Genomic DNA, 24,749 nt, shown 5'->3' with positions numbered 1-24,749 from the left:
GGGCCGATGCTCGGATTCTTTACATCGAGCACATAGTAGGTCTTTCATAAGTGTTTGTTGATTGATGGCATGATATCTGGTCTCAACTTGAGAGGTTGTTTGAGGGATGATGTGGCCACCTCTGTCCCTAATCTTTCGTCCAAAGGACTGAGAGGCACCTCAAATATCTCCCAGCTCTCCTGGAGGGCTCTGTTGGCATCAGTCTCTGAGCTGACAGACCTGAGACACCTCATAGAATAAATAGAATATCAGACCTGGAAGGATCTTGGAACATAGACTGTCAGAACATCAAAGATGAGAAGGACAGTATCAAAAAGTTGGGAGACACCTTGGCTTAGAGGTCATCTGGTCCAATGAGATCTCCTCTACAATGTCCTAGACAAGGTGTCATCCAGCTTCCTCTTGAAGATCTCCATTATGGTAAACTCATTACCTTCCTAGAAAGGCTATTTAAAAAAAAAATTTAACACTTAATAGTATTTTCTTTTTCTTTTTTTTTTTGTATTTTATTTTTTCCAATTACATGTAAAGATAGTTTTCGACATTCACTTTTATAAGATTTTGAGTTCCAATATTTTTCTCCTTTCCTCTCTCCCTTCCTCCCTCCCCAAGACGATCTGATATAGGCTATACATGTATCATATTAAACATTTCCACATCAGTCATGCTGTGAAAGAAGAATGGGAACAAAAGGGAAAAACCACAAGAAAGAAGAAAAAAAGAGAAGATAGTATGCTTCGATCTGCATTCAGGTAGAAAGCCTATTTAATTTTTGAAAAGCTCTGACTGGTAGGATTCTTTCCTTTACATCACCCCTAAATGTGCCTCTCTGCAGTTTCCACCCACTGCTGCACCTTCCACTTGCTGCCAAGTGGAAGGGCTAATACCTCAGTAATAACTAACCACTGCTGGGCCCAGTGAGGCTAGGGTTCTTGGTCCTCTCCCTGTCTAAAAAGGGGAGCTTCTCAGCTCAGGACTCTTCATACTGAAGAGTCCTTCCATTTACTCCCATTACACTCCTATGCCACATCCTTTAATTACCTGAAAAGATTTATCACATCTCCCCAAAATCTCTTCTCCAGGCTAAGACATTCAATGAATCCATACAGAGGATTGCATCTAGACCCCCGCACTTTTCTGGTCACCCTCAGCTGGACATGCTCTGGCTGGCTCACCAATATTCTTCCAAAAATGTGGCACCCAGAACTGAACATGGTATTCCAGGTGTGGTATGACGATCTCAGGATACAAAAACTTAGGTTGGTTAGGACAATATGGCACCCTTCACGTAGCCCAAGATCACATTGGCTTTTGCCACCATATTGACTCATTTTGGCCCTGCAGCATTGACAAAGTCTCTCCCACCGTTTTAGCCATGGTGGGCTGGGGAACCCAAGGGACCGCATGAGATGTGTTGTATCATCCCAACATAATCAGCCTCTCAGCAACTGAGTCATATGTTTCCTTGGAAGCAGATGGGGCTAAAACTATCCCCTCTGAACTTTTTAATATGAACAGTTGTCTAGCCATGTGCCCCCCAAACTACACTCTAAAACTGATTTTTTAAAAAAACTCAGGCATAATGCTTAGGGAGGCTTCATGGAGTAGTGGATAGAGTACCGGACTTGGAGTCAGGTGAATTCATAGCTGTGAAACCTTGGGCAAGTCAGTTAATCCCTAAGTGCCTCACTTTCCTCACCTGTAAGTCAAGGTGATTGGACTCAGTGGCCTGTAAAAGTTCCTCCCAGCTCTAAATCCCTGGTGCTATCACTTCACATTTATTCCCATTAAATTTCATCTTATTAGACACAGCCCATCATCCTAGCTTGCCAAGATGATTAGAATCCTGATCTTGTCAACTAGCACATTAGCCATCCCTCATTGCTTTGTGTCACCTCAAATGCATTAAATATGTCATCTATACCCTTGTGTAAGTCACAGATCAAATGTCAGGGCTAAGGTCACATTCCTGGCTCACTCTACCAGAAACCTCTTTCAAAGCTGACATCAACTCTTATGCTTGGTCATTCAATAAATTCCAAATTCACCTTATTGTACTGCCCACATCTCACTAGCTTATCTGCAAGGATGGCATGAAAAGATTGTAAGCGCCATGAAAGCAAAAATTATCTTTTTGCCTCTTTTTGTAACTTCAGTGCTTAGCACAGTGCCTGGTCCATAGTAGGCACTTAATAAATGCTGATTGATTGATTGCCAACTGCCTTGCTGAAAACTAGGTCAACTACACCTACAGTATTCATTCCCCTGATTTGGTAGTCTAGTAAGCCTCACACCAAAGCCGGAAATGAGCTGTTTGACATGACTTATTCTTGAAGAACCCACACCGGTTCTCTGTGGTCTCCACTTCCCTTTCTGAATTTTCATGAGCCATCTCTTTAATATTACATTTGAGAATTTTGACAGGAATTGAAGTCAAGCTCACCATTTGATGATATGCAGATTCTACTCTCTTCCCTTTTTTTGGGAAAACTGAAGCAACATTGACTTATTTCTAGGCCTGTGGTACTTTTCCCATTCTTCATGCTCTTCCAAAGATCATACCCATCAGTCCTTTCTTTCAGTGGTCTGTGACATGGTTTGTCTGGTCCCAGGGACCAGATCTTGCTGGGGGTATCTAGTCACTCTGTCCCCATCTCCTTACTATCTTCAGTTTCAATCCCCTGTTAACCGTTTGCGACGTCATTTCCAGTTCATTTTTTTTCTTTTTTTGAGGCAATGGGGTTCAGTGACTTGCCCAGGGTCACACAGCTAGTAAGTGTTATGTGTCTGAGACCAGATTTGAACTCAGATCCTCCTGACTCCAAGGCCAGAGCTCTACCCACTGCACCACCTAGCTGCCCCTCATTTCCAGTTCAAAGACCATCCACTTCAGAAGAGAAAACAGAGGCAAAATAAGATTGGAGTAGTTCTTCCTTCTCTCCATTACCCTTACCCCACCTCCATCCTTTCTTTGAGCCTTTTCCTACTCACAACATGACTGAACGGTTGCTTTTTGTCCTTTGCAGTCATTGCTGGTCTTGGCTCAGTCTGACATGATGCTTCTAGGGCCACTCCATATTTTAGAGTTCTTTCTCCATCATCTGTGCCTACTCCCACCTTCTGCACTGGCCTTTTAAAAATCTAAGTTGGTCACAAGACTCTTATTATTATTAGGGCAGTTAGAAGGAGTATATATAGACACAGGGCACAGGTGTGAGTTGAATACAATGGGATGATATCTGACAAAAAAAATTAAAGGGTGAGAAAGAGGAATGTACTGGGAGGAAGGGAAAGGGAGAAATAGAATGGGGCAAATTATCTCACATAAAAGGCAAGAAAGAGCTTTTACAGTGGAGGAGAAGATAGGGTAGGTGGCAGGGAACTCTTGAACCTTACTCTCATCAGAATTGGCCTAAAGAGGGAATAACATACACACTCAGTTGGGTATAGAAGAGGAAAGAGATAAGACAATCGGGTAGGGGGTTACTGATAGAAAGGAGGGCAGATTGGGGGAGGAAATGGTTGGAAGCAAAACACTTTTAAGGAGGGACACAGTGAAAGGAGAGAGAGGATAGAATAAATAAGGGAAAATAGGAGGGAGGGGAATATAGTTAGTAATCACAATTGTGAAAAATTTTTGAAGCAGGTTTCTCTGATAAAGGCCTAATTTCTCAAATATGTAGAGAAATGAGTCAAATTTCTACAAATAAGGGCCATTCCTCAACTGATAAAAAATTAAAAGATATGAAGTCAGTTTTCAGATGAAGTAATCAAAGCCATATGTAGCCATACGAAAAAATGCTCTAAATCACTATTGAGTGGAGAAATGCAAACTAAAAACAATTCTGAGGTACCACCTCATACCTATTGCATTGGCTAATAGGACAAAAAAGGAAAATGACAAATGTGGGAGGGGATGTGGGAAAATTGAGGCACTAATGCATTGTTGGTAGAGTTGTGAACTGATTCAATCATTATGTAGAACAATTTCCAATTATGCCCAAGGGATATAAAACCATGCACACCTTTTGACCCAGCAATACAACTACTAGGTCTGTATCCCAAAAGAGATAAAAACAAAAAAGAAAAGGACCTATAATGAATAAAAATATTTATAGCAGCTCTTTTCTGGTGGAAAAATATTGGGAATTGAGAGGATGCCTATCAGTTGGGGAATGGCTGAACAAGTTGTGGTATATGAATGGAATGGAATACTATTGTGCTATAAGAAATGATGAGCAGGAAGACTTCAGAAAAACCTGGAAAGACTTGTATGGTCTGATGCTGAGTGAAGTGAGCAGAACCAGGAGAATGTTGTACACAGTAACAGCTACATTGTGCGATGACTAATGTTGATAGACTTAACTCTTCTCAGCAGTGCAAGGATCGAAGACATCTCCAAAGGCCTCATGATGGAAAATGTTATCCACATCCAAAGAAAGAACTGTGGAGTTTGAATGCAGATGGAAGCATACTATTTGCCTTTTTTCCCCTTGTTTTGTTTTGTTTCCTCTTTTTTGTGGTTCCTCCTATTGGTTCTAATTCTTCCTTACAACATGACTAATGTGAAAATATGTTTAATAGGGATGTATACGTAGAGCCTATATCAGATCGCATGCTGTCTTGGGGAGGGAGGTGGTGGGGGGAGGGAGAGAAAAATTTAAAACTCAAAAGCTTATGGAAGTGATTGTTGATAAATCAAAATAAATTAATAAAAAAAATTTTTAAATTATTTTTATATGTCATTGGGGGGGAAAGTTCTAAATGAATAATTTTTAAAAATCTAAGTTGGCCAATGAGTTCTCTCTGGTTCTTCATCAGTCCCTGTTCAGCTCTGACATTCTACAAAGGGACTGGACTGGGGAGGACTTGGAATTTGACAATCCAGATCTGCCACTGAATTGCTATGGGCAGGCGAAGGGGAAAGAGAATAAGCATTTACTAGGTGCCTACTGTGTGCCAGGCATTGTGCTAAGTGCTTTACCAATATTATCTCACTTGATCTTCACAACAACCCTGGGAGGTAGGTGCTATTATTATCCTCATTTTACAGTTGAAGAAACTGAGGCAAATAGCGTGCAAGTGACTTGTCCCAAGGTCCCACAGCTAGTGAGCTTCTGACATAAAATCTGAACCCAGGTCTTCCTGATTCCAGGCCCAGAACTCTCTCTTCTGGGCCACCTAACCGCTTGTAGGAATAAGCAGGCCACTCCCTTTCCCTTGGGCCTCAGTCTCCTCTTCTGTAAAATGGCAGGCTTCCAGATAGACAACCTGGCACATGTAGAGAAGAGGAGAAGCAGGATGGTGAAAAAATATGCTCCTAACAGGACTCAGCCCCTGAAGGAATCAGACTCTTTGAAGAGATAGAAGGGTGAAGGGAATCACTGTCTTCAGGTATTTGAAGGACTGTCCAGTGGAAAAAGGATGGATGACACTTGTTCTGCTTGGCACCAGAGGCCAGAGCAGGGGCAATCGGTGGAAGTTAAATATGTTTCTTGAGGGCAGGGATGGTTTCATTCTTGTCTTTGTAACTTCCATCAAGGGCAGCTAGGTGGCACAGTGGATAGAGGGCAGGGCCTGAGTTCAAATCCAACCTTAGACACTTACTAGCTGTGTGACCCTGGGCAAGTCACTTCATCCTGTTTGCCTCAGTTTCCTCATCTGTAAAATGAGCTGGAGAAGGAAATGGCAAAACACTCCAGTATCTCTAAGAAAACCCCAAATGGGGTCACAAAGAGTCAGACACAATTGAGCCACAAAATCAATCAGGAAACATTTTATTAAGCAACCACTATGTTCCAGGTACTCTGCTGAATGTTAGGGATACAAATAAAAGACTGTCCCTGCTTTTGAGGACCTTCTAGTCCATGAGGGGGTGGGGGTGGGGTACAACACATTGGAGAGTGATAGCCCAGGAAGGAAGCATTGGTCCAGGCAGTCACAGGGATTGTGAGCTGAACCAAAGGGCAATAGACTGGCAAAGCCTTCCCAGGAAGAATGGTGGGATTGAATTTTTCAAAATACAATTTATTAATATCTTTTATTTTTATTTCGTCTATATTTCCCAATGTATTCCTTCTTCCTTCCCCTCCAATCCCTTATAACAAAGAATAAAAGAGGAAGGCAAATCAAAGCCTAGCTTAGCAAAACTATCAGCATATGAGAAAGTGTGACTTTATATGTAGCATTCCATGCCCTGCCCTAGGGAAGAAAAGAGGGAGGTGTCTTCTTCTCTGAGGCCAGGGTTGGTCATTAGGATTTCTCATCATTCAGTTTCAATTGTTTTGCTGTTCTTTCCACGTCTTAGCAAATATTGATTTGATTATTGCACTCAGAGCAAGAGGTGAAAAGTGTGTGTGTGTGTGTGTGTGTGTGTGTGTGTGTGTGTGTGTGTGTGTAGGGAAAGAAACATGGCCAGCAGGGTATGTGGCAGGATGCCCAGGCTAGCTGGGGCCTGGTATTCAGGTGGATGGCTGGCTTGGACAGAGCAATGCACATTCTGGGGGTGTGGGGCTGCCTAGGAACAGCAAGCTGGACAGAGGCTGGGACTGACTCACTTACCCTCCTGGGGGAGGGCAGCTCCCAAATGGGGTGCATTAACTCTCTGGGCTGGGAGGTGGGCCAGGGAAGTATTTCTGGAGGTCAGGGTCCAGCTTATTCCAAGTGCCTGGCACATACAAAGGAGACCGACACATGTATGTTGAAAATGCTCACTGAAGTTGGAGGAAAGCAGATTTAGGCTCGATGCAAGCAAAAAAATTTTCTAACAGTTACTGTGGTCCATAAAAGGGAATGGATTGACTCAGGCGGTATTGAATGGGTTCCCCCCCAGAAGTGTGCTGCAGATAGTTTGAACCAGCTCGTGAGCAGATTGTTAAATTTTCAAGGTGAGCATTTAAACCTCTGAAGTCAGGCGAATGCTACAAATCAGGGCTTCGTTTATGTTTTGTTGATTGTCTAGATTGACTTAAGAAAGTGATGGAAAAAAATGTTACTTAATAATGCAGATTAAATTTATATACATTTACCCCCACCCCCTGGAGAGCTCATTGTTAAATATTTACCAGCATGCCCCTGGTTCCCCTTAACGTAGATTTCCAAGCAGTTTTTAAAGATGTCATAGAGAAGACTACTAAGCAAGGTTGGCCTAAATGGCCTGAGGGGCCTCCTCCAACCAACCAGAAGAAGGGAAGGCCTCATGGGATAGGGAAGTAGCTAGGTGACCCAGTGGATACGTGCTGGGCCTGGTGTCAGGAAGACCTGATTTTAAATTTTGCCTCTGATACTTAATAGTTGCGTCACCCTGGGCAAGAGACTTAACCTCCGAATGCCTTGGATTTCTCATCTATAAAATGCGGAGTGGGTGGCGTTAGACTAGATTTCGGGGGTAGAGAACCTTTGGCCTCGAGCCCACATGTAGCCTTCTAGGTCCTTGGGTGCAACCTTTTGACTGAGTCTAAATTTTACAGAATTTACAGAATCCTCTTTCATTAAGGGGATTTGTTCTGTGAAGTTTGGATTCAGTCAAAGGGCTACACTTGAGGACCTAGAGGGCCACACGTGGCCTGGAGGCCACAGGCTCCCCACCCCTGGACTAGACAGTCTTTTAGGTGCCTTGCAGCATTTCCATCTCTGAGCCTATGTACAGATGAGTATGCGCCTGGACATTTGTGACTATGGACAGATGTGTTTGTGAATGAGAATAAGATAGGTCCGGTAATTTCCTAGGCCTGTGGGTCCCAGCACGAGGTCTCGCTGGTTCTGATGCCTTCTCTTGAGGGGGCCAGGAGTCAGTCGGGCCATCCTCATTAGCTCAGTTTTTGGATATCCTCAGGATTGTATCTCCACCCCTCACCCCTCCACCCCCATAGGCTCTGGGAAGCCTCACCCAGTCAATTCTTAGAAGGCCCAGTGTGGGTGCATGGAGAGATACAAGCCTGGAAACCTTCTCTACATCATGGGGGGGGGTTTGGGGGGGTGAAGGATGACTCAAAGGAAAGAGTAGGATGAAAATGAAAAGGTCTTTGTCATAATCAATCAATCAATGAGCATTTAAATGCCTACTATGTGCCAGGCATTGTACTAGGAGCCAGGGATCTAAAGACAAAAAGCAAACAGTCCCTGTTCTCACAGAGCTTACAATCTATCAGGGGAAACAACGTGGACATATTTAAGTGTATGCGAAATAAATATAAGGTGACTTAGGGTGGAGTTGGGTGGGGAGGGCACTGGCAGCTAGGAGGAACTCTGGCACCCAACAGCGCCTTGCATATAGTGCTGTTCAGCTGTGTCAGTCCCGTCCAACCCTTTGTGACTCTATTTGGGGTTTTCCTGGCAAACAGCCTGGAGTGGTTTGCCATTTCCATCCACTTCGCCACCTAGCTGCCCATAGAATCATGTCTGTAAATGTGTGAAATAAAACATGTAAGATTAAAAAGGAATCCAATTCTATTGTGATATAGTCTTCAAAATCATTAACAAACCAGGTTCAGGGACCCCAGACAAGGTGCCCATGCTCAGTCTAACCTTACTTTACAGACGAGGGAACCCATGCCTTGCAGCTCTGGGAAGTGACTCAGCCAGGTTCATTTGCGCAGTTAGCAGGACCTAGAACATTGCACAGAGAATGACTGAGCTTTTAGGGAGCAGTGGAACCTTTTAGCCCAATCACCTCATCTTATTGAGTCCACAGCTGAGGCCCAGAAAGGTCCAGTGACCATGTGACTGACGCAGGGTCATCTACCTAGTAAATTGGCAGTCAAATCCTCAGTCTGTCTCTAAATCCAGAGATTTTTTTTTTTATTTTTGGTTTTGCAGTATAACCGGCCTTAGGAAGCCTCCTTAGTTCATCACCTGATCTCATGGCATGCGGTAGCTTGGTAGGTGGGGAGTGGAAAAAGAGGGGAGAAGAAGAGAAACAGAAGGAAGTGAGGGCAGTTTGCTTTGAGATGAGTGAGAATGGAAACAGTGGAAAGAGGGGAAAACTGGCTGGGAAATCAGAGGGCCTAGATTGGACATCCAGCCTTCACACTTAGAACCTGGGTGAGCTTGGGCTAGTCTGGGCCCATCTGTGAAATGAGGATCACTAAGTGTCCTCTGAGATGGAGTCTGGAGCTATGATCCCTGTGATTTTTCCCCAGTCCTGCTGGCTAGGTCTCCCCAGGTGATTATCTCCCCCTCCCACTCGGGCACATGACTGATCTTTGACCCCTGCCCTCCACTCCCTCCCCTCCCCTGCCCTCTCACTCCCAACCGGAATTTCCCTTGGCAGCCCCAACCCTCCCTTTCAGGCCCAGGTCTTTCCTTCCTCTGCACAAAGGGCTCCCTCCCTTCCCTTCATCTCCCCACGGGGGCTCTGCCCATGTCATTACCTGTTCTGACCCTAAGTTTGTCTCTGGGCTGGTAATACTTGTGTTGGCCAACAGATGGTAGTAGCGAATCATGTTTCCTGCCTGGGCAGTCCCTCAGAATGAAAACCTCTGAATTTGAGAGCTGAAAAATCACAGAATGTCAGAACAGGAAGGAGGTTTAGATATCAGAACAGGAAGAAGGTTTAGATATCATCCAGTCAAACACACGTTCCCCCCCCCCATTTTACAAATGGGTCAACTGATGCCCAGAGAGATTAAGTTAATGCCTAAAGTTGCATAGGTAATTTTTTTTTTAGGCAATTGGGGTTAAGTGACTTGCCCAGGGTCACACAGCCAGTAAAGTGTCAAGTGTTTGGTCTGAAGCCGGATTTGAACTCAGGTCCTCCTGACTTCAGAGCCAGTGCTCTATTCACTGCACCACCTAGCCACCCCTCGTAGGTAATTTTCTAATAGCACTGGTATTCGAACTCAGGTCCTCAATCTCAAAACCAGTGCTTATTCTACAATGTTCACATCTAATCATGGAATCCCAGAGTTGGAAGGGAACTTACAGGGCATCAGGTCCAACCTGGCACACCTTAGTAGGTATCCCATCTAACATTCCTAATAATGATCACTCAGTATTTGTTTAAAGACCCCTAGGAAGGGTCTGACACTTCCCAGTTGCATGACCCTAGGCAAGTCACTTTACCTCTATTTCCCTCAGTTTTCCCATCTGTAAAATGGGGATAATAATAGCACCTACCTCCCAGGGCTGTTGTGAGATCAAATGAGATCATAATTGTAAAGCACAGTGCCTGGCACATAGTAAGCACTATACGAATGTAGTTGTTCAGTCATTTTTCAGTCATGTCTGACTCTTTGTGATCCCATTTGGGGTTTCTTGGTAAGGAAACTGGAGTAGTTTGCCTTTTCCTTCTCCAACTCATTTTACAGATGAGGGAAACTGAGGCAAACAGGGTGAAGTGACTTGCCCAGAGTCATACAGCTAGGAAGTATCTGAGGCTGGACATGAACTCAGGTCTTCCTGATCACAGGCCCGACACTCTATCCATCATGCTATCTAGCTTCCACAAGATAGCCCTTCAAATATTTGAAAACATCCTGTCTTCCCTCAGTCTTCTCTTATCCAGGCTCAACGTTTCCACTTCCATCAGTTTGAGCCGTAGCCCATACGGCGCCCTTACTGACCACTGCCTTTGCACTGATGTGCTGAATTCTCCAGGCCTCGGACTCTCCTGGCTGTCCTTTTCTCAGTGTGTTCTGTCTTGGCGATGCTCAACACCCTTATGTCACAGAGGAAGAGAAAGGCCTAGAGATCCAGAATGACTTGCCCGAGGGCCACGCAATTCATCAGTAGACCTGAGAGCAGAGTTCAGATGCCTCCTGCACTCCCCATCCACCTTTCCTGCCAGACCAGGGCACCCTTGGCCTACCTCAACTGCTGGGGATTTTGGCCTGTCCACTTTACAAAGGGGGAGAAACTGAGGCACAGGGAAAACAAGGGAATAACAACAGTAACAATGTCAGCAGCAGTTGGTGAAGTCCTAGGCTGGAGATTTGGGCTTTAATCTGGGATCTGACATTTGTAGTCATGTGACCTTGGCTTGATCATTTAACCCCAAAGGTCTCTGTTTCTTCCTTGGAAAAGGAAGGGACTTGGACTAGATGGTCTCCCTGACATTTTATCTCTTGTATTCTAAATTTTCGATTTTCTATGTTTTAGGGGCCCTCCCAGCTCTGTCATTCTACGCTCTAAGAACACCCTCCCCCAAGTTCTGTCATTCTATGCTCTAAGGACAGTGCCCCCCAGCAAGCTCTGAGATTCTATGTTCTAAGGGCCCTCCCATGCTCTAAGGATTCCCACACACACACACCCACAGCTTTGACAATTCCTGTTCTAAGGGCCTGCCCAGCTCTGTCATTCAATGCTCTAAGAACACTCTCCCCAAGTTCTGACATTCTGTGTTTTAAGGGCTCTCCCGTGCTCTAAGGATGCCCCCCACCCAAAGCTCTGTCATTCTATGTTCTACTCGCCTTTCCAGCTCAGACGTCGTGTTCTAAGGGTCCTCCCAGCTCTGACAGCCGGTGTTTTTTTTCAGGGTCTTCCCGGTTCTTACGTTCCGCATTCTAAGCCTTCCTCCTCTCCCCCTCCCCCGCTCCCAGCTCTGACAGTCTACTCTAAGCCTTCTCCATCCACGCCCCTTCCCTTTCCTCCCACCCTCATCTTCAGGTTCTGGGTTGTGAAAGCCAGGCTGGGAGGAGAGAGGTGCCGGCAGAGGGCGCCGTCGCCCCAGACTGAGCCTACGAGTGCCGTCACCTGTTCCCTCCCACAGTTCGCACTCTCTGCCCCCAGGCACTCTGGGCCCACCAGAGGTGGAGGAGGCAGGGTTGCCCGGCTGTGCGATATCGTTACTGGGCGCCACAGTGGGCCGTGGAGAGTGACTAGGGATCGGGCTGGCAGGAAGAGTTCTAGCAGCAGGCCCCGAGGCTGAAGCCACTCCACTATCACTCCCACCTACCCTAAGGAAGCGAGGAGCAATGAACCCTTCCCATGCCCCTCGCCCCATCTCACACGCTTTTCATTGCTAGGTGCCGCAGAACTACCATTTAAGCTTTACAGCATCTCCCCTCACTATCCATAGACTGCGCATTATTGTCCCCATTTCCCAGATGAGAAAACTAAGGCTCCAAGAGTCTGATTTGCCCTGAATGACTTGGTCGCTCAGCTATAAAGGGCTTGACCAGGAGCCTAAGACTTAGGTATAATGCTCTTTCATCCGAGTCGTGTGTGTGGGGGGGGGGGCTTTTTTCCCTGCTCTGGCTCTGACTTTGAGGTGGGAGCTGTTCCTGGGGCGGCCCAGACAATCGTCTTGCAGCTTTCAGGTCTCACACTCTGAGATCCAAGAAAAGGTCCTATTTATTCCAAGGCTAGATGTCCTGGGAAAATCCCCCCTCCCTCCAAAACATACTATTTTTAGACCGTTTGGGGCTGCCCTATGTCTAGGATGAGTTAGTGGACCTCAGCAAACTATTACTGGGTTCTTCTCTGCTTGAAACAAATCTGCATCCGAATAAAACAGAATTCCAGAACCTCCGGATTAAGAGCTAGAAGGAACCTTGGAGATCATTTAGTCCAAACTCCTTTTGCAGAAGAAATTTGGGCCCCGAGCAGGGAAGGGGCTTGCCTTAGGTCACACAGACCTCCAAATTTAGGTTAGGCGCCCGATGTGATAATGGAAAGAGCCATGTCAGTCGAAACGTGGGTTCAGTCCCTGCTCTGACACTGACTCTGGCAGCAGCTTCCTGTCCTGAATCTCAGTTTCCCCATCTGTTAAGCGAAACTAAGCAACGCTTGCATAACTCTTAGTATGCAATGAAAAAGAGGGCACACTCTGCGTGACCGCTGGTCACTTTGCCAGAGACAGTTCCCCCGTCTGTGAAATGGGGGCGCTCATACTCGTACTGCTAACTTGACCGGGGTTGTTGTTGGGTGTGGGGTGGGGAGAAGTGCTTTGTTTTTCAAACCTTAAAGCCCACCCGATATGTGCAGGAATGCGATGTGGGGGGTGGCACTTAGGGCTGTGGCGAGGATAGCGCTTTATAAACTTTAAAGCGCAGGATTATTTCCAGCCCTGCAGCGCCGGGAAAGGTGCCGTGCAGAGGAGCTGGCTGGGTCCAACTGGGCTCCCCCGGGCCTGGGCACAAGAAGCCACAAGCGGTGCTGGGGGTTCCGGCCCAAACTACCGTTGAAAACTATGCCCTGGTGCAGGGGATGGGGGGGAACTGGGACACAGACCTGCCGGGAGGACTGCAATGGTGTCACCTAGACAGATCTCTCCTTCCGGAAAGCAGCTTTCTGCAAAATCACATGCACTAGCCGCGCGGTGGAAATCCCGTGCAGAAACTGGGAGCCGCTGACGGGAAATTCACTCGAAACCTCCTTTAAAAAAAAAAAGTACCCAACCGTTCTCGGCTACTCCCCCCTCTCCTCCCTCCCGCGCCTGGAACCCCCACGTGGGGCTGCCCCGGGGGAGATCCGAGCCAGCCCAAAGCCTCCTGCTGCTCTGCACGCCGAACCAATAGCAGCCAGGGCTGCCTTCGTTTTCGTTGATCTAGAGGCCAATGAATGTGGCGGAGGGCTCTGGGAGGCCACGCCCCCTTTCCCATCGAAGGCCATATAAGGAGGGCGCGGCGGCAGTCGCGGGAGTAGAGCTTTGGCCCGGTTGCAGATCTAAGAGATAATTTGGATGTAACGCCGCCTGGATTTGTTTGCTGCTTCTCGTTTGCTTGCTCGCTGGATTAATTGCATTGGCTCGGGGAATCTTGCTTTTTTCTTTTTTCTTTTTTTTTTTGAGGAATTCTCTCATCATCGCTCCGGGGTTTTTTGCCTCGGGACTCGTGGCTGCCTCTGCCACAGCCACCTCCTTCTCTCTCAGGACGGAGGGACGCCTTGCTCCAGGCTCCGCCGACTTGGACTTCGGGATCTCGGCTTCTCTGTTTCCGACTAGTTTGGGAGCTCCTTCCACTGTGGATTACAGTTGCACCATGACCTTGGAAGAAGTCGTGGCCTGCGAGAGTGCCGCTCAGAAGTGAGTGTCCGACCCGGGGCTGACGTCCTCTCCGCCCTGTGGGGCAGATGTTCCAGGCTCCGATGACCCCCCCCTCCCGGGCTGGCCAGGAGCTCACAGTGTTGCTGCTTTGCCGCCGAGCGGGGTCTCGGACCCATTCCTTCGCCCCTCTGAGTGTCCAAGGGGGAGGGGGTCCCTACTTCTAAAAAGGACTGTCTGCGATCGCCCCTTCTCTTCTCCACCCCATCACCTTTCCTGATCTCTTACGCTCTGTGCCTCGGTTTCTCTCCAGGATGCAGACGGTTAGCAATGCAGTGGAGGAGCTGCTCGTAGCGGCGCAGCGCCAAGACCGCCTGACAGTGGGCGTGTATGAGTCGGCTAAGCTGATGAATGTGTGAGTTTCTGCCTGTCTTTTTCATGCTGCCGGGGTGGAGGGCTGGTGGGCGATGCGGTACCGCTTTCCCGTTGTGCACAGCCCACAGATGTGCAGTAGGAGTTTTGCAGCATGCCCCCAAAGCTCGCGAGCCCCTTCCCTGACTGAGGGTTGCTCACTTCTCTCCCCCCTTTCTCCGCCCGTCCCTTCCCCGTGTTCAGGGACCCAGACAGCGTGGTCCTTTGCCTCTTGGCTATCGATGAGGATGAGGAGGATGACATCGCCTTGCAGATCCATTTCACGTTGATTCAAGCATTTTGCTGTGACAACGACATAGATATAGTTCGGGTGTCTGGGATGAGGAGGTTGGCCGAGCTGCTGGGGGAGCCGGGGCCCACGGAAGAGAGCGAGGAGTCCCGGGATCTGCACTGCCTGCTGGTCACGGTGGGTGAGCCTGTGCCTCCCTAGCTTGGGGCAGGGTTACCTAGCAACTCAGACAAATAGATAGGGACCTTCGGGGCCTGGTGTGAGAGCGAAGTTATTTTGTTTGTCAACAAGGTGCACAAAAGGAGGTGGGGAGACGGCTCAGAATTCCATCCTCTGCCATCTGGCTTGAAGAGAGGGCATCTCGTGCCCTGGCCAGCTCAGCACTGAGCTATTCCGGGCACCCATGGGCCAGTGCCCAGGTATCCCCACCCAGCCAGGCCTATAACTCATAACTTGGTGCTATTTTGGGATGGGCCTTGTTTTTCTGAATGGGGGAGGGGGAGGGAAGAGTGCTGCTTACTTGGGCCTCCCTAGTCTAATACTCTTTTTTTTTTTCTTCCCCCCCCCCCAGAATCCTCATACTGACTCGTGGAAGAGCCATGGACTGGTAGAAGTGGCTAGCTACTGTGAGGAAAGCCGAGAGAACAACCAGTGGCTCCCCAACATCTCCCTCCAGGAGCGCTGATAGCCTTCCCCAAACTTGAAAAATTGCTGCCTTGCAGACACATTTAAAAAAAAAAAACAACCCCCCCCTTCCCAAACCACACCAGAACCCAACCATCAAGACCACTGTCGGGAAGAGGTGTAAGGGACAGAATGTTCTTGCTGAAATGGGGTGAAGAAACACCTGGAACCTCTGTCAGGCCCTAGTGGAGTCTGGGGTCAGGAATGACAGAGCTGAGAGGTGGAACTGTGTCGGCCTCAGGAAGATCCACCAGCCAGAGCGAGAAGGTGACAATGGGGCTGTGGAACCCAGGGATACCTGGAGTTCAGTGATTGGGTCGGGGAATTAGGAGGAAGACCTGCCTTTCCCCCACCACTAAGGGATTATGCATGGAGGCAAGATGGTCGGGCTGCCCCTTCGGCCAGCCACAATGGCCTGTTAACTGTTGCAAATGGGAGTTGGCATTTGCAACCAAGACTTGATGGTGGGAGGTCTAGAGAGACCTACTGAGACCGGGAGCCTGGGACAGGCTGCTGCTGCTGTGTATGTAGGAGCTCCCAGTCTGCAAACAATATATATACATCTATTTTTATGTTATTGCACTAATCGAGCCGTTTGAGAAGAGAAGACAAGTTTATATCAATATATATATATATTTTTTTTTGTGTGTGTGTGTGTCTAATGCTGGTTTGGTAATAAATTTCTGCACTCTCCGGCTCCTTTGCTTGTCTGCTCTTCTGTCCCCTCCCCCAGACTCTTTCATGGCTGAGCTGCCCCAGAGGGAGCTCAGCTGAATGTTGTCCTGCAGCCTTACACCAGGAAGTCTTAACTCCCTGTTAAAAACCACTTCAGGAGTAACTTGCTTAGAGTTTGCAAAAACACTGCAGTTTCTGTGGTCGGCGCCAAGGCCTCAAACTAATAACAAAGGCCTAACTCTTTTTTTTCCCCCTCCTCTCTTCTCTCTTTTTCCTCCCTCTCCCTTTAGCACAGCAATTAAAAGACTGGTTTATTGCGAAACTCAGCAACTCTCCACGGTGGCGTGTGCCCCGTGAGGGCTGCTTTAGAATACTGCCTGCCCCGTTCTCAATTAGGCAGAACTCAAAACTGAAGAGGTGGCAAATCTACCACAGACAGCCCAACTGCTCCCTTCTTGTCCCCACCCCTTCCTTTTATCGTCTCCCCTTCTTGCAAATAGGGAAATGAGCTCCAAGGGGAAGAGACTTGGGCAACCAAGGTCCAGAGGCTGAGTTAGTGGGCAGACCTGAGGCTAGAGCCTGCATCTCCTGATTTGAGTCCAGAAGCTTTTCAGAAGTGGATGGGAGTGGATCTGAGATCATTTGGCCCAGATGTTTACAGATGAGAAAATAGCCCAGAGAATTGGTCACACAGGTGGCAGGCTGCATCGGGGTGGGGAGATAGGCATTCCTTCTACCTTCCTCCAATTCTGCAGAAATCTTATATGCAGAGAGAGGGCTATTTCAGTTAGCCTTGAAACTGAAACTGCTTTTGTGGACTCTTCCTAATTCCCCCTTCTCCCCCACCAGTCCTGGCCTACAGATTCTACTCCCTGCCCCCCAACCTCCTGCAGCAGCTGGCTCTATCACTGGAGGCCTGGGTCATACCTGCCTTTTCAGAATGTCTTTAATGCCAAGTATGCCCCTGTAGAAGAGAGACAGGCTGAACTCCCTAGACTATTGCACATCCCGTTTTGGGATGTGGAGGCTGAGAGGGAAGGGCAATCAGTTCCAGGTCAGTGTGGTACAACAGGGATGTGAGGAGATGATGGGAGGGGCTAGTAGCTGGTGGGGGGATCAAGAAAGGTTGTAGAAGAGGTTGCTGCAGCTGAATCACAAGGGCTGTTATAAGAACCTTCCCAGCTCTGGCACCCTATACTCTAAGAGCCAGTTCTTTCACATCTCAAGTTTTAATATTTTAATATTTTTTAGAAGCTCCAATGAGCCCCTCTAGGGTGGGAGTAAGGTACTTAGGACAGCTCCTGAAGGCACCCCAACCCCTTTGCTATTCTTCCTCTGACTGTATAAGTCCAGGGCTCCCTCAACTCTATCCTCTCCCTTCCCATAGAACTGGAAGACACCTGGAAGCCATCTATCTGACCCCTTAATTTTACAGAGGAGGAAATGAGGTTAAATGGCACGCCCAAAGTCACACACGTAGATTAGTGACCAAGGCAGGATTTGGACCCGGGTCTTTGTGCTCCAACCACAGTGCCCTTGTGCCGACCACCTAAGTAGCCCCCTGTGCTTTTTTTAAAAATTCGCCTGGGGTTGCAAGGTTGTCTAGCCTGTCCTGGAGTATGCTGTTTCCTTTGAGGGTATTTATCACTCCAAGCAATGTATAGCCTAATGCAGAAAACCCTGGGCTAGGACCTGGCTAGATCCGGCTTCTAGGGTCTGCTTCTGCCACGGACTTGTTGGGTTCTCTTGGGCAAATAAGTCCCTTTCTCTGCAAGTCAGTTTTCCTATCTGCCAAATGAAGGCATTGGATTTGACGGTTTCTGAGATTCCTTCCGGGTCTCAATATTCTATGCTATTCTTTAGTTTCACCCTAGTCCATCTTCTCCCCAAACATCCTAACCTGGCCTCCCTTCTCCAGGATCTGAGAGTCCAGCGCGGGAGGAAAGGGGAGAGCCCAGGAGAATGTCCAGAGGAGGTCTCGGTTCACGCACCGTGGAGGGGTTAGGATGGGAGAGGGGCGATGAAGCGGGGCGAGGGTGCACCTGGCGGCATATCCCCCTTTTCTCCTCCCTCCTCTCTCCATCCCGACCTTTTCACTGAGTCCTGTGTGGGCGCCCCGAGGAAAGCCCCAGAGCGGAGCCCCCGCGCTTGAGTCACATGCAAATGAGCTGTCCTTATAACTCTCCACCCCGCTCAGAACATGGGGTCCCTCCCCCGGCTCTCCCATAGCTTCCCACGCACACATGCGGCTCGGCCGAAAAGGTAGTGAGTCGGAGGGAGCGTGGAAGAGAGCTAGAATGACAGAGATAGACTCACAGAGGGGGAGAAAGGCAGAGCCCAAGACATAAAAGGAAGAGACCCAGAGACACACAAGGACTCTGTGTGTGTGTGTGTGTGTGTGTGTGTGTGTGTGTGTGTGTGTATTTCTTCTTAACGCATTATGCCATTCAGTGCAGGCTTGGAGCACTCGCCTGGAATCAGACTTGGGTTGATGGCTTCCATGAAAAAAATGCAAACTTCTCATTCTGGAATTCAACGTTGTCCAGAATCTGGTTTCACCTTTCCTCGACATTTTTATCCTAGTTACAGATTTAAAGCTGGAAGGGACCTTAGAGATAATCCAATCTAACACCCTTTCCCCCTCCATTTTACAGTTAAAAAATGGAGAGGAAGGTAGCTTGGGAGAAGGAACATTGTGGGATTTGGAGTCATGAGACCAGGGTTCAAATCTTGGCTCTCTCATTTACTGTCTGTGTGACCTTGGGGAAGTCCAGTCTCCTTTCCCAGTCTTGATTTTCTTGTCTATAAAAAGAGTGGGATGGAGTAGATGATCCTGTGATTTTCCCATGACCCATAGCTTGAGTCTTCTAGCCCTCCCACTGACATCTCCAATTCTACTTGTTGAAATCTTCCTTTAAGGTTCTATCCAATGACTGTTTTCTCTATGAAGACTTCTCTGACTCAAACCCAGGTCTCTTTTTTTTCAGTTATTAAGCATTTAGTTTTTCTTCACTTCCACTTCACTGAAAAGAAAAGAAAATTAAAACCCTTGTAATAAATATGCGGTCAAGCAAAACAGATTTCCATAGTGGCCAGGTCCAGAAATGTCTCATTCTGCACGTTTTTAGTCTATCCATCACCTCTCTGTCGAGGTAAGTAGTGTTCTTCATCACTGATCCTCTGGAATCATGCTTGGCCATTGCATTGATTTAAGTTCTTGAGTTTCAAAATTGTTCATTTTTTGCAATGTTGTTATTATATAAATTGTTCTGGTTTTTCTCACTTCACTTTGCATCAGTGCATCCAGGTCTTTCTATACCATAACTTTTTTTTTTTGCAATTCATATTAATTTTATTTTCAGTTCCATATTCTTTCCCTCCCCCCATCCATTGAGAAGGCAAGAAAAATAGAATCCTTTATAAATATGAATGGCCATGCAAAAATAAACTTCCTCCTTAGCCATGGTTTTTGGTTTGTTTGTTTGGGATTTTTTTGCTTTTTAGAAAGAAATAGAAGATAACATGCTTCAAGCTTCACTGAGTCCATCAGCTCTCTTTCTGGAAGCAGATAAAATGTTTTGTCATGTGTCCTCTGGAATTGTGATTCGTTGTTGACCAGAGTTAATGCCTTTCACAGTTGATTTTCCTCACAATATTGCTATTACTGCATAAATTGTTCTCCTGGTTCTGCTACACTTCACTTTGCATCAGTTCATCAAAGTCCTCCCAGTTTTTTCTGAAATCATCCCCTTCATCACTTCTTAGAACGTAATAGTATTTCATTATATTCATATGCCATAATTTGTTCAGCCGTTTCCCAACTGATGAACACCCTTGCTGTTTTCAGTGCTTTGTCACCACAAAGAGAACTGCTACAAATATTTTTGAACACATAGGTCCTTTTTCTATGGGGGTGGAGGTGTTTGTAGGTGTAGAAGTGATATTGACGGGTCAAAGGGATGTACAGTTTAGTAAATTTGGGGGTATCATCTGAAATTGCTTTCTACAATAGTCCTCAATCTCTTTAAACCCAACCCAGTATTCTTTTCACTCCATCCCCATATAATGTACTGAAAGTGTTCATTCAAGGTGCTGGTGGGATTTCCAGGTCCAAGAGCTCACATAGCCTTTGTTCTGCACATCGTCAAATTCACAGTCTTCAGCCTGGGACATCCAAGTTCCTCAATTGGATTTAACAAACATTAATGAAGAAGCAATTTCCTATGTAGGAGGCCCTGTGTGGAGTGCTGGGTGCTTTGCCTTTCTAGGTGAGATCAGCCACAGATCTTATTCTCAAAGAGCTTATAGTCGGAAAAGGAAGCTAAGATAGATACACAAGGGTCTAAAGGAGAAGTATATACAAAATGTCACGAGAAATTCATGGAGGGAAAGATAACACACTCTTCCTCCAGAAGATTACATTCTATAGAGAAACAAAATAATGAGCGCTTATCTCCTGAGGCTCAGGAACAAGATCAGGGATGGATTTATGGATCTGAGATCTGATCTGACTTATAGATCTCTGTGCCCTTCATAGAGATGATAGTTGAACTCATGGGGGCTGATGAGGTTGTGCAGAGAGTTGAACATAGCAACGGCTTAGGATAGAGCCTTGAGGTATACTTATATCCACAGTCAGGGGGCAGATATGGAAGGAGATTGATTGAGGAGTAGTCAAACAGAAAACCGGAGAACCAAAAGAGAAGGGTGTCAAGAAACCTCAAGAGGAGAGAGTATTCAGAGGTGTGTCAAACACAACAGTGTCAAAGGCTTCCAAGGTCAAGAAGGATAAGGATTCACAAGAAGCCATCCGATGAGGCATGTGAAAAATCACGGGAAACTTTTGGAGGGGTATTCCGGTAGAGTGATAGAATAAAAAACCAGACCATGCAAAAGAAGCTTTAGTTGTTAAAAGTCTAAAGGGTTGAGGAGTGAGAGGGGAGGAGGTGGTGCAGGGAACTGAGCTATGTGACCTTGGGCGAAGCATTTTCACCTTTCTGTGCCTCAGTTTCCTTACTTGTAACACGAGGGGGTTGGAATCTAAGGCCTTCAAGATTCTTTCTAGCTCTAAATTTACAATCCTATAAAAATGTCTTCTTCCAGGAATGTGGCAGTGAAAGGGAAAAGGGAAATAGATGACAGTGTATGGTGTGGCAGGCTCCAGTAGGGAGAGAAATAAGGTAGGCTTCATGGAGAAGGTGGCTTAGATTTCAAACCATACAGTTCTTCATGAATCTCTGTGTTATCCACCCACAACTGCCTTCCCCTTGGGCCTGCAGGCTCGTGCACACGTGCACACACACTCTGTTCTCCTGTCATGTCTCCTTCCTTCCCAACCCAGCTCATTCCATTCAGCCACAAGGCTTTGCCAATCCCTGACCCTAAGCCCAGCCCAGACCACTCCCCGCCTCTAGAGTGCTGCCAAGCCCAGCTCTACCTCATCACTTCCTTCCTGCCACTCCTTTGCCCTTGCAGCCCTTAAAACCGAACTCAGAAGGCACCTTCTTCGAGCAGCCTTCCCTGATTTCATAAAGCGCTTGGATTTCCCTTTGTACGGGAGCTCTTCCTATTTGGAATCGAAGGGCCATAAATTCGGGACCAGATAGGCCCTTAGAGGCCATGTAGTCCAACCCTTTCATTCTACAGATGAGGAAACTGAGGTACCAGAGAGGTGAAGTCATTTGCTCAAAGTCAAATCCCTGAATTGTAGGTATCAGAACCAAAACTCGAACCCATGTCTTCCAGACTTCAAGCCCAGTGTTCTATATATTACAGCACACTGCCTCTCATCTGTTATTGCCCATTAAGTCATTTCGAGTGGACTCACCTTCAGACACACCCCCAGAAGGAAGTCCTTCCTGTGCTGGGTCATGCTACACTTGACTTCTTAGGATCTGTGTAAGACGTCGAACTCCCATGTGACCTCCCAGCCTGCCCATGAGGACCTTGTGGGCAAGAGCTTTGTCCCTCCCCTCCCCCACACTCCAGAGAGCCTGTGTGTACACTAACCTGCCCTTTCTCAGGCCTTTGGCCCTGTTTCACAATCAGAGGCCTCTGCGGGAGATTGGCCTGAGGGCTGCCCTTCCTACCGAGGACAGAGTGGCCACAGCGGTGAGAAGGTGATTTCACATCCATCCCTCCTGATCCTTACAATAACACTCTGAGCCAAGCCAGGGCAGGCATTACAATCCCCATTTTACAGAGGAAGAAACTAAGTCTCAGAGGAGGGGAAGTTAATGCTAAAGTCTGGATTCACTCTAGATCTTCTGATCCCCAAATTCAGGGCTCTTTGTCCTGCATACAAGACAATACAACAAACACTTATTAAGGCCTACTGAGCACTTATTAGCCCTGAAGAATGCTGAGCTAGGTGCTCAGGGAGATACAAATTTTGAAAAGGCACAGGCTCCTGAATAAGAACTCCTGGTCTTGTAGGGGGAGGGCACACTCAAGACCACTCCCATGCACAGGTTTGCAAAAGATAAGGGAAGTGGAAAGTCACAAAGTCACTCTGTTCTTTGAGAGAGAATGGGGGAGAGAGAGAGAGAGGGAGAGAGAGGGAGAGAGAGGGAGAGAGAGAGAGAGAGGGAGAGAGAGAGAGAAGGAGGGAGTGGGTAGAGGGAGAGAGAGAGAATGACACAGTTGGGGAGGAGAGAGGTGGGAAAGACAGAGGGACAGAGAGAAAGAGAAGGAGAGAGGGAGGGGGAGAGGGAAACAGACAGAGAGAGAGAGTGAGAGGGACAGAGAAGGAGGGAGTGGGTAGAGGGAGAGAAAGAGAATGACACATTTGGGGAGAGGGGTGGGAGAGAGGGACAGAGAGAAAGAGATGTAGAGAGGGAGGGAGGAAGAAAGAGAGAGAGAGAGAGAGAGAGAGAGAGAGAGAGAGAGAGAGAGAGAGAGAGAGAGAGAGAGAGAGAACATTTTAGGTCTAGGATATAGCCAGAGGAAAGCTAAGGTGGTAGGAGGGTGCCAGAGCTCTTTGGGGAGCAGAGAGCTGTCCAGTTTTACTAGTTTGTCTGGCACATAGAGGGGAGTCAGATGAAATAAAGATGGAAAGATGAATAGTGCCAGATTAGGGGGGCTTTGAATGCCAGACAAAGGAATTTAAGGAGTTTCCTGTCTGGGGACAGTTGGCAGCAGCTGACTTTTGAGTGCATCAAGGACGTGACCAGAAAGATGCCTAAGAAAGATGATTTTGCATCAAGCGTCCTAAGAGATATTGCTAAGGAGGGTGCCCGTTCTAGTCACGAGACCAGCAGGGCAAAGGTTCAAATACAGAAATGAAACTGCTCAGAAAAGACTCAAGGACTGACTGACAGGCGGTCCTTCTGACCAGGGATTTGCATCCTTAGGAGAAGTGGTCCAGGCGTGTGCTATGCCCAGTCATCTTCAAATGGGTTTTAAATACCGGAGTCGCGGAGGCAGCAAGAAGCATGTGGGCCTGTCATAATCTACCTTAGCTCCTGCTCATGGTGGGCTGTGGAAGCCCGGACGGCCCTCACCCCCAAACATACGACACTCTCACACATATCCACAGACACAAGGAGACAGCCGCATATGTGGTGGTTAGGGCCTCTATCACTGGTATAGAGAACTTCCCTTACCAATGTGGGCCTGCACCTTTTCTGGAGCTTAGAATCCTTGAAAGCTGTCTGTGGGATGTTGAGTGATTTGCCCAAGGTTACACAGTCAAGGTGGACTCGAACACAGAGCTCGTGGACTTTGAGGCCAGCCGTCTCTATGCACTGTGACACACAGTCCCTCAGTCCTCCTACGTACACTTATGAAAGGCATCATCCTTCAGTGAATGAAAAGAAGCCTGGCTGTGGGGCTGAGAAAGCCTGGCTTCATGGCCCAGGTGACTTCAGGGCCTAACCGACTGCTGGGTGGGGGAGGGGCTCCCTTCTCTGGGTCTTGGGTTTCTCAGTGGTGAGTTGGTATGGAGAACCCTTGATGCGAAGGCCCTAGAGTGGGGTTCTCCACTGTTTGTGTCACAGACCTCTTGGGCAGTTAGAGGCTTCTGGGAAGCCTAAGGAAACCTTCTCAGAAGCAAGTCTTTAAATGCATAAAATAAAATTCAGAGGATTACTAAGGAAGACAATTCTATTGAAAGATAGTCATCAAGGGGGTATAAGGTTACAGACCCAAGGTTAAAAACTCTTGCTTTCCATGAATGAAAGTTATTGTCATTGCCATACACTTACATACACATGCACACTCACACACCACCACTACCACCACCACGGGTTAGGACGCTCATCCACCTGGATTCCTGGACAAATTGTGGGTTTCCAGATGTGTCCTCACATTTATCCCAGGCCCTTCCCCATTGTGACCTTGTAAACAAGCCAGGGCCTGCTGGAGGTCCGTAAGTAGCTCAGAAGGGGAATTGTCACTGTCCTTAGCCTCAGTGCAGCCTTGGTGGGGTGGGGGGATGGAACAGGAGACATTATAAACTCCCCAATGCAGGTCTGAAATGATTAATCTGCACTCCCTTCCCCCTCCTCCATGTGATTAGAAGAAGAGGCTCAGGAGCAGAGAGCAACCTTGTATACCAGCCCCTAAACTAAACCGACCCCCTCATTTTGTAGAGGTCAGCTAGGTGGTGCAGCAGATAGAGCACCAGCCCTGGAGTCAGGAAGATTCATCTTCCCGAGTTCAAATCTGGCTTCAGACACATCCGGCCTGAGTGAACCTGGACAAGTCACTTAACCCTGTTTGCCTCAGTTTCCTCATCTGTAAAATGAGCTGAAGAAGGACATGTCAAAGCACTCCAGTAACTTTGCCAAAAAAACCCCAAATGGGGTT

The 24,749-nt window shown here is 47.5% G+C and overlaps 1 protein-coding gene and 1 long non-coding RNA gene across 3 annotated transcripts; one reads left to right on the top strand and one right to left on the bottom strand.

The window, feature by feature from the left end:
- Positions 1–5,761: 5,761 nt before the first annotated feature.
- On the bottom strand, positions 5,762–13,325 carry LOC110223450 (uncharacterized). Of its 2 annotated transcripts, none has more exons than XR_002328703.2 (4): positions 13,171–13,325; positions 9,372–9,492; positions 8,527–8,607; positions 5,762–8,400 (listed from the first exon to the last, which is right to left on the bottom strand). It is a non-coding gene; the product is annotated as an uncharacterized LOC110223450 (long non-coding RNA). The 2 variants fall into 2 exon arrangements; XR_013486439.1 differs by lacking the exon at positions 13,171–13,325 and adding an exon at positions 11,409–13,130.
- Positions 13,326–13,565: 240 nt separating this feature from the next.
- Positions 13,566–15,963, top strand: GADD45B (growth arrest and DNA damage inducible beta). Its single transcript, XM_021008997.2, has 4 exons — positions 13,566–13,963; positions 14,235–14,336; positions 14,537–14,759; positions 15,154–15,963. Exons 1-4 carry the CDS (start codon positions 13,920–13,922, stop codon positions 15,265–15,267), a joined length of 483 nt encoding a protein of 160 aa, XP_020864656.1. The 5' UTR covers positions 13,566–13,919; the 3' UTR covers positions 15,268–15,963.
- Positions 15,964–24,749: the final 8,786 nt, after the last annotated feature.

The sequence above is a fragment of the Phascolarctos cinereus genome, unplaced genomic scaffold (assembly GCF_003287225.1).
Source record: "Phascolarctos cinereus isolate Bilbo 61053 unplaced genomic scaffold, phaCin_HiC Scaffold_4;HRSCAF=312, whole genome shotgun sequence".
Classification (NCBI taxonomy): domain Eukaryota; kingdom Metazoa; phylum Chordata; class Mammalia; order Diprotodontia; family Phascolarctidae; genus Phascolarctos; species Phascolarctos cinereus.
Note: the sequence above shows the minus strand (reverse complement) of the source record. Positions and strands in the feature narration are given on the sequence as shown.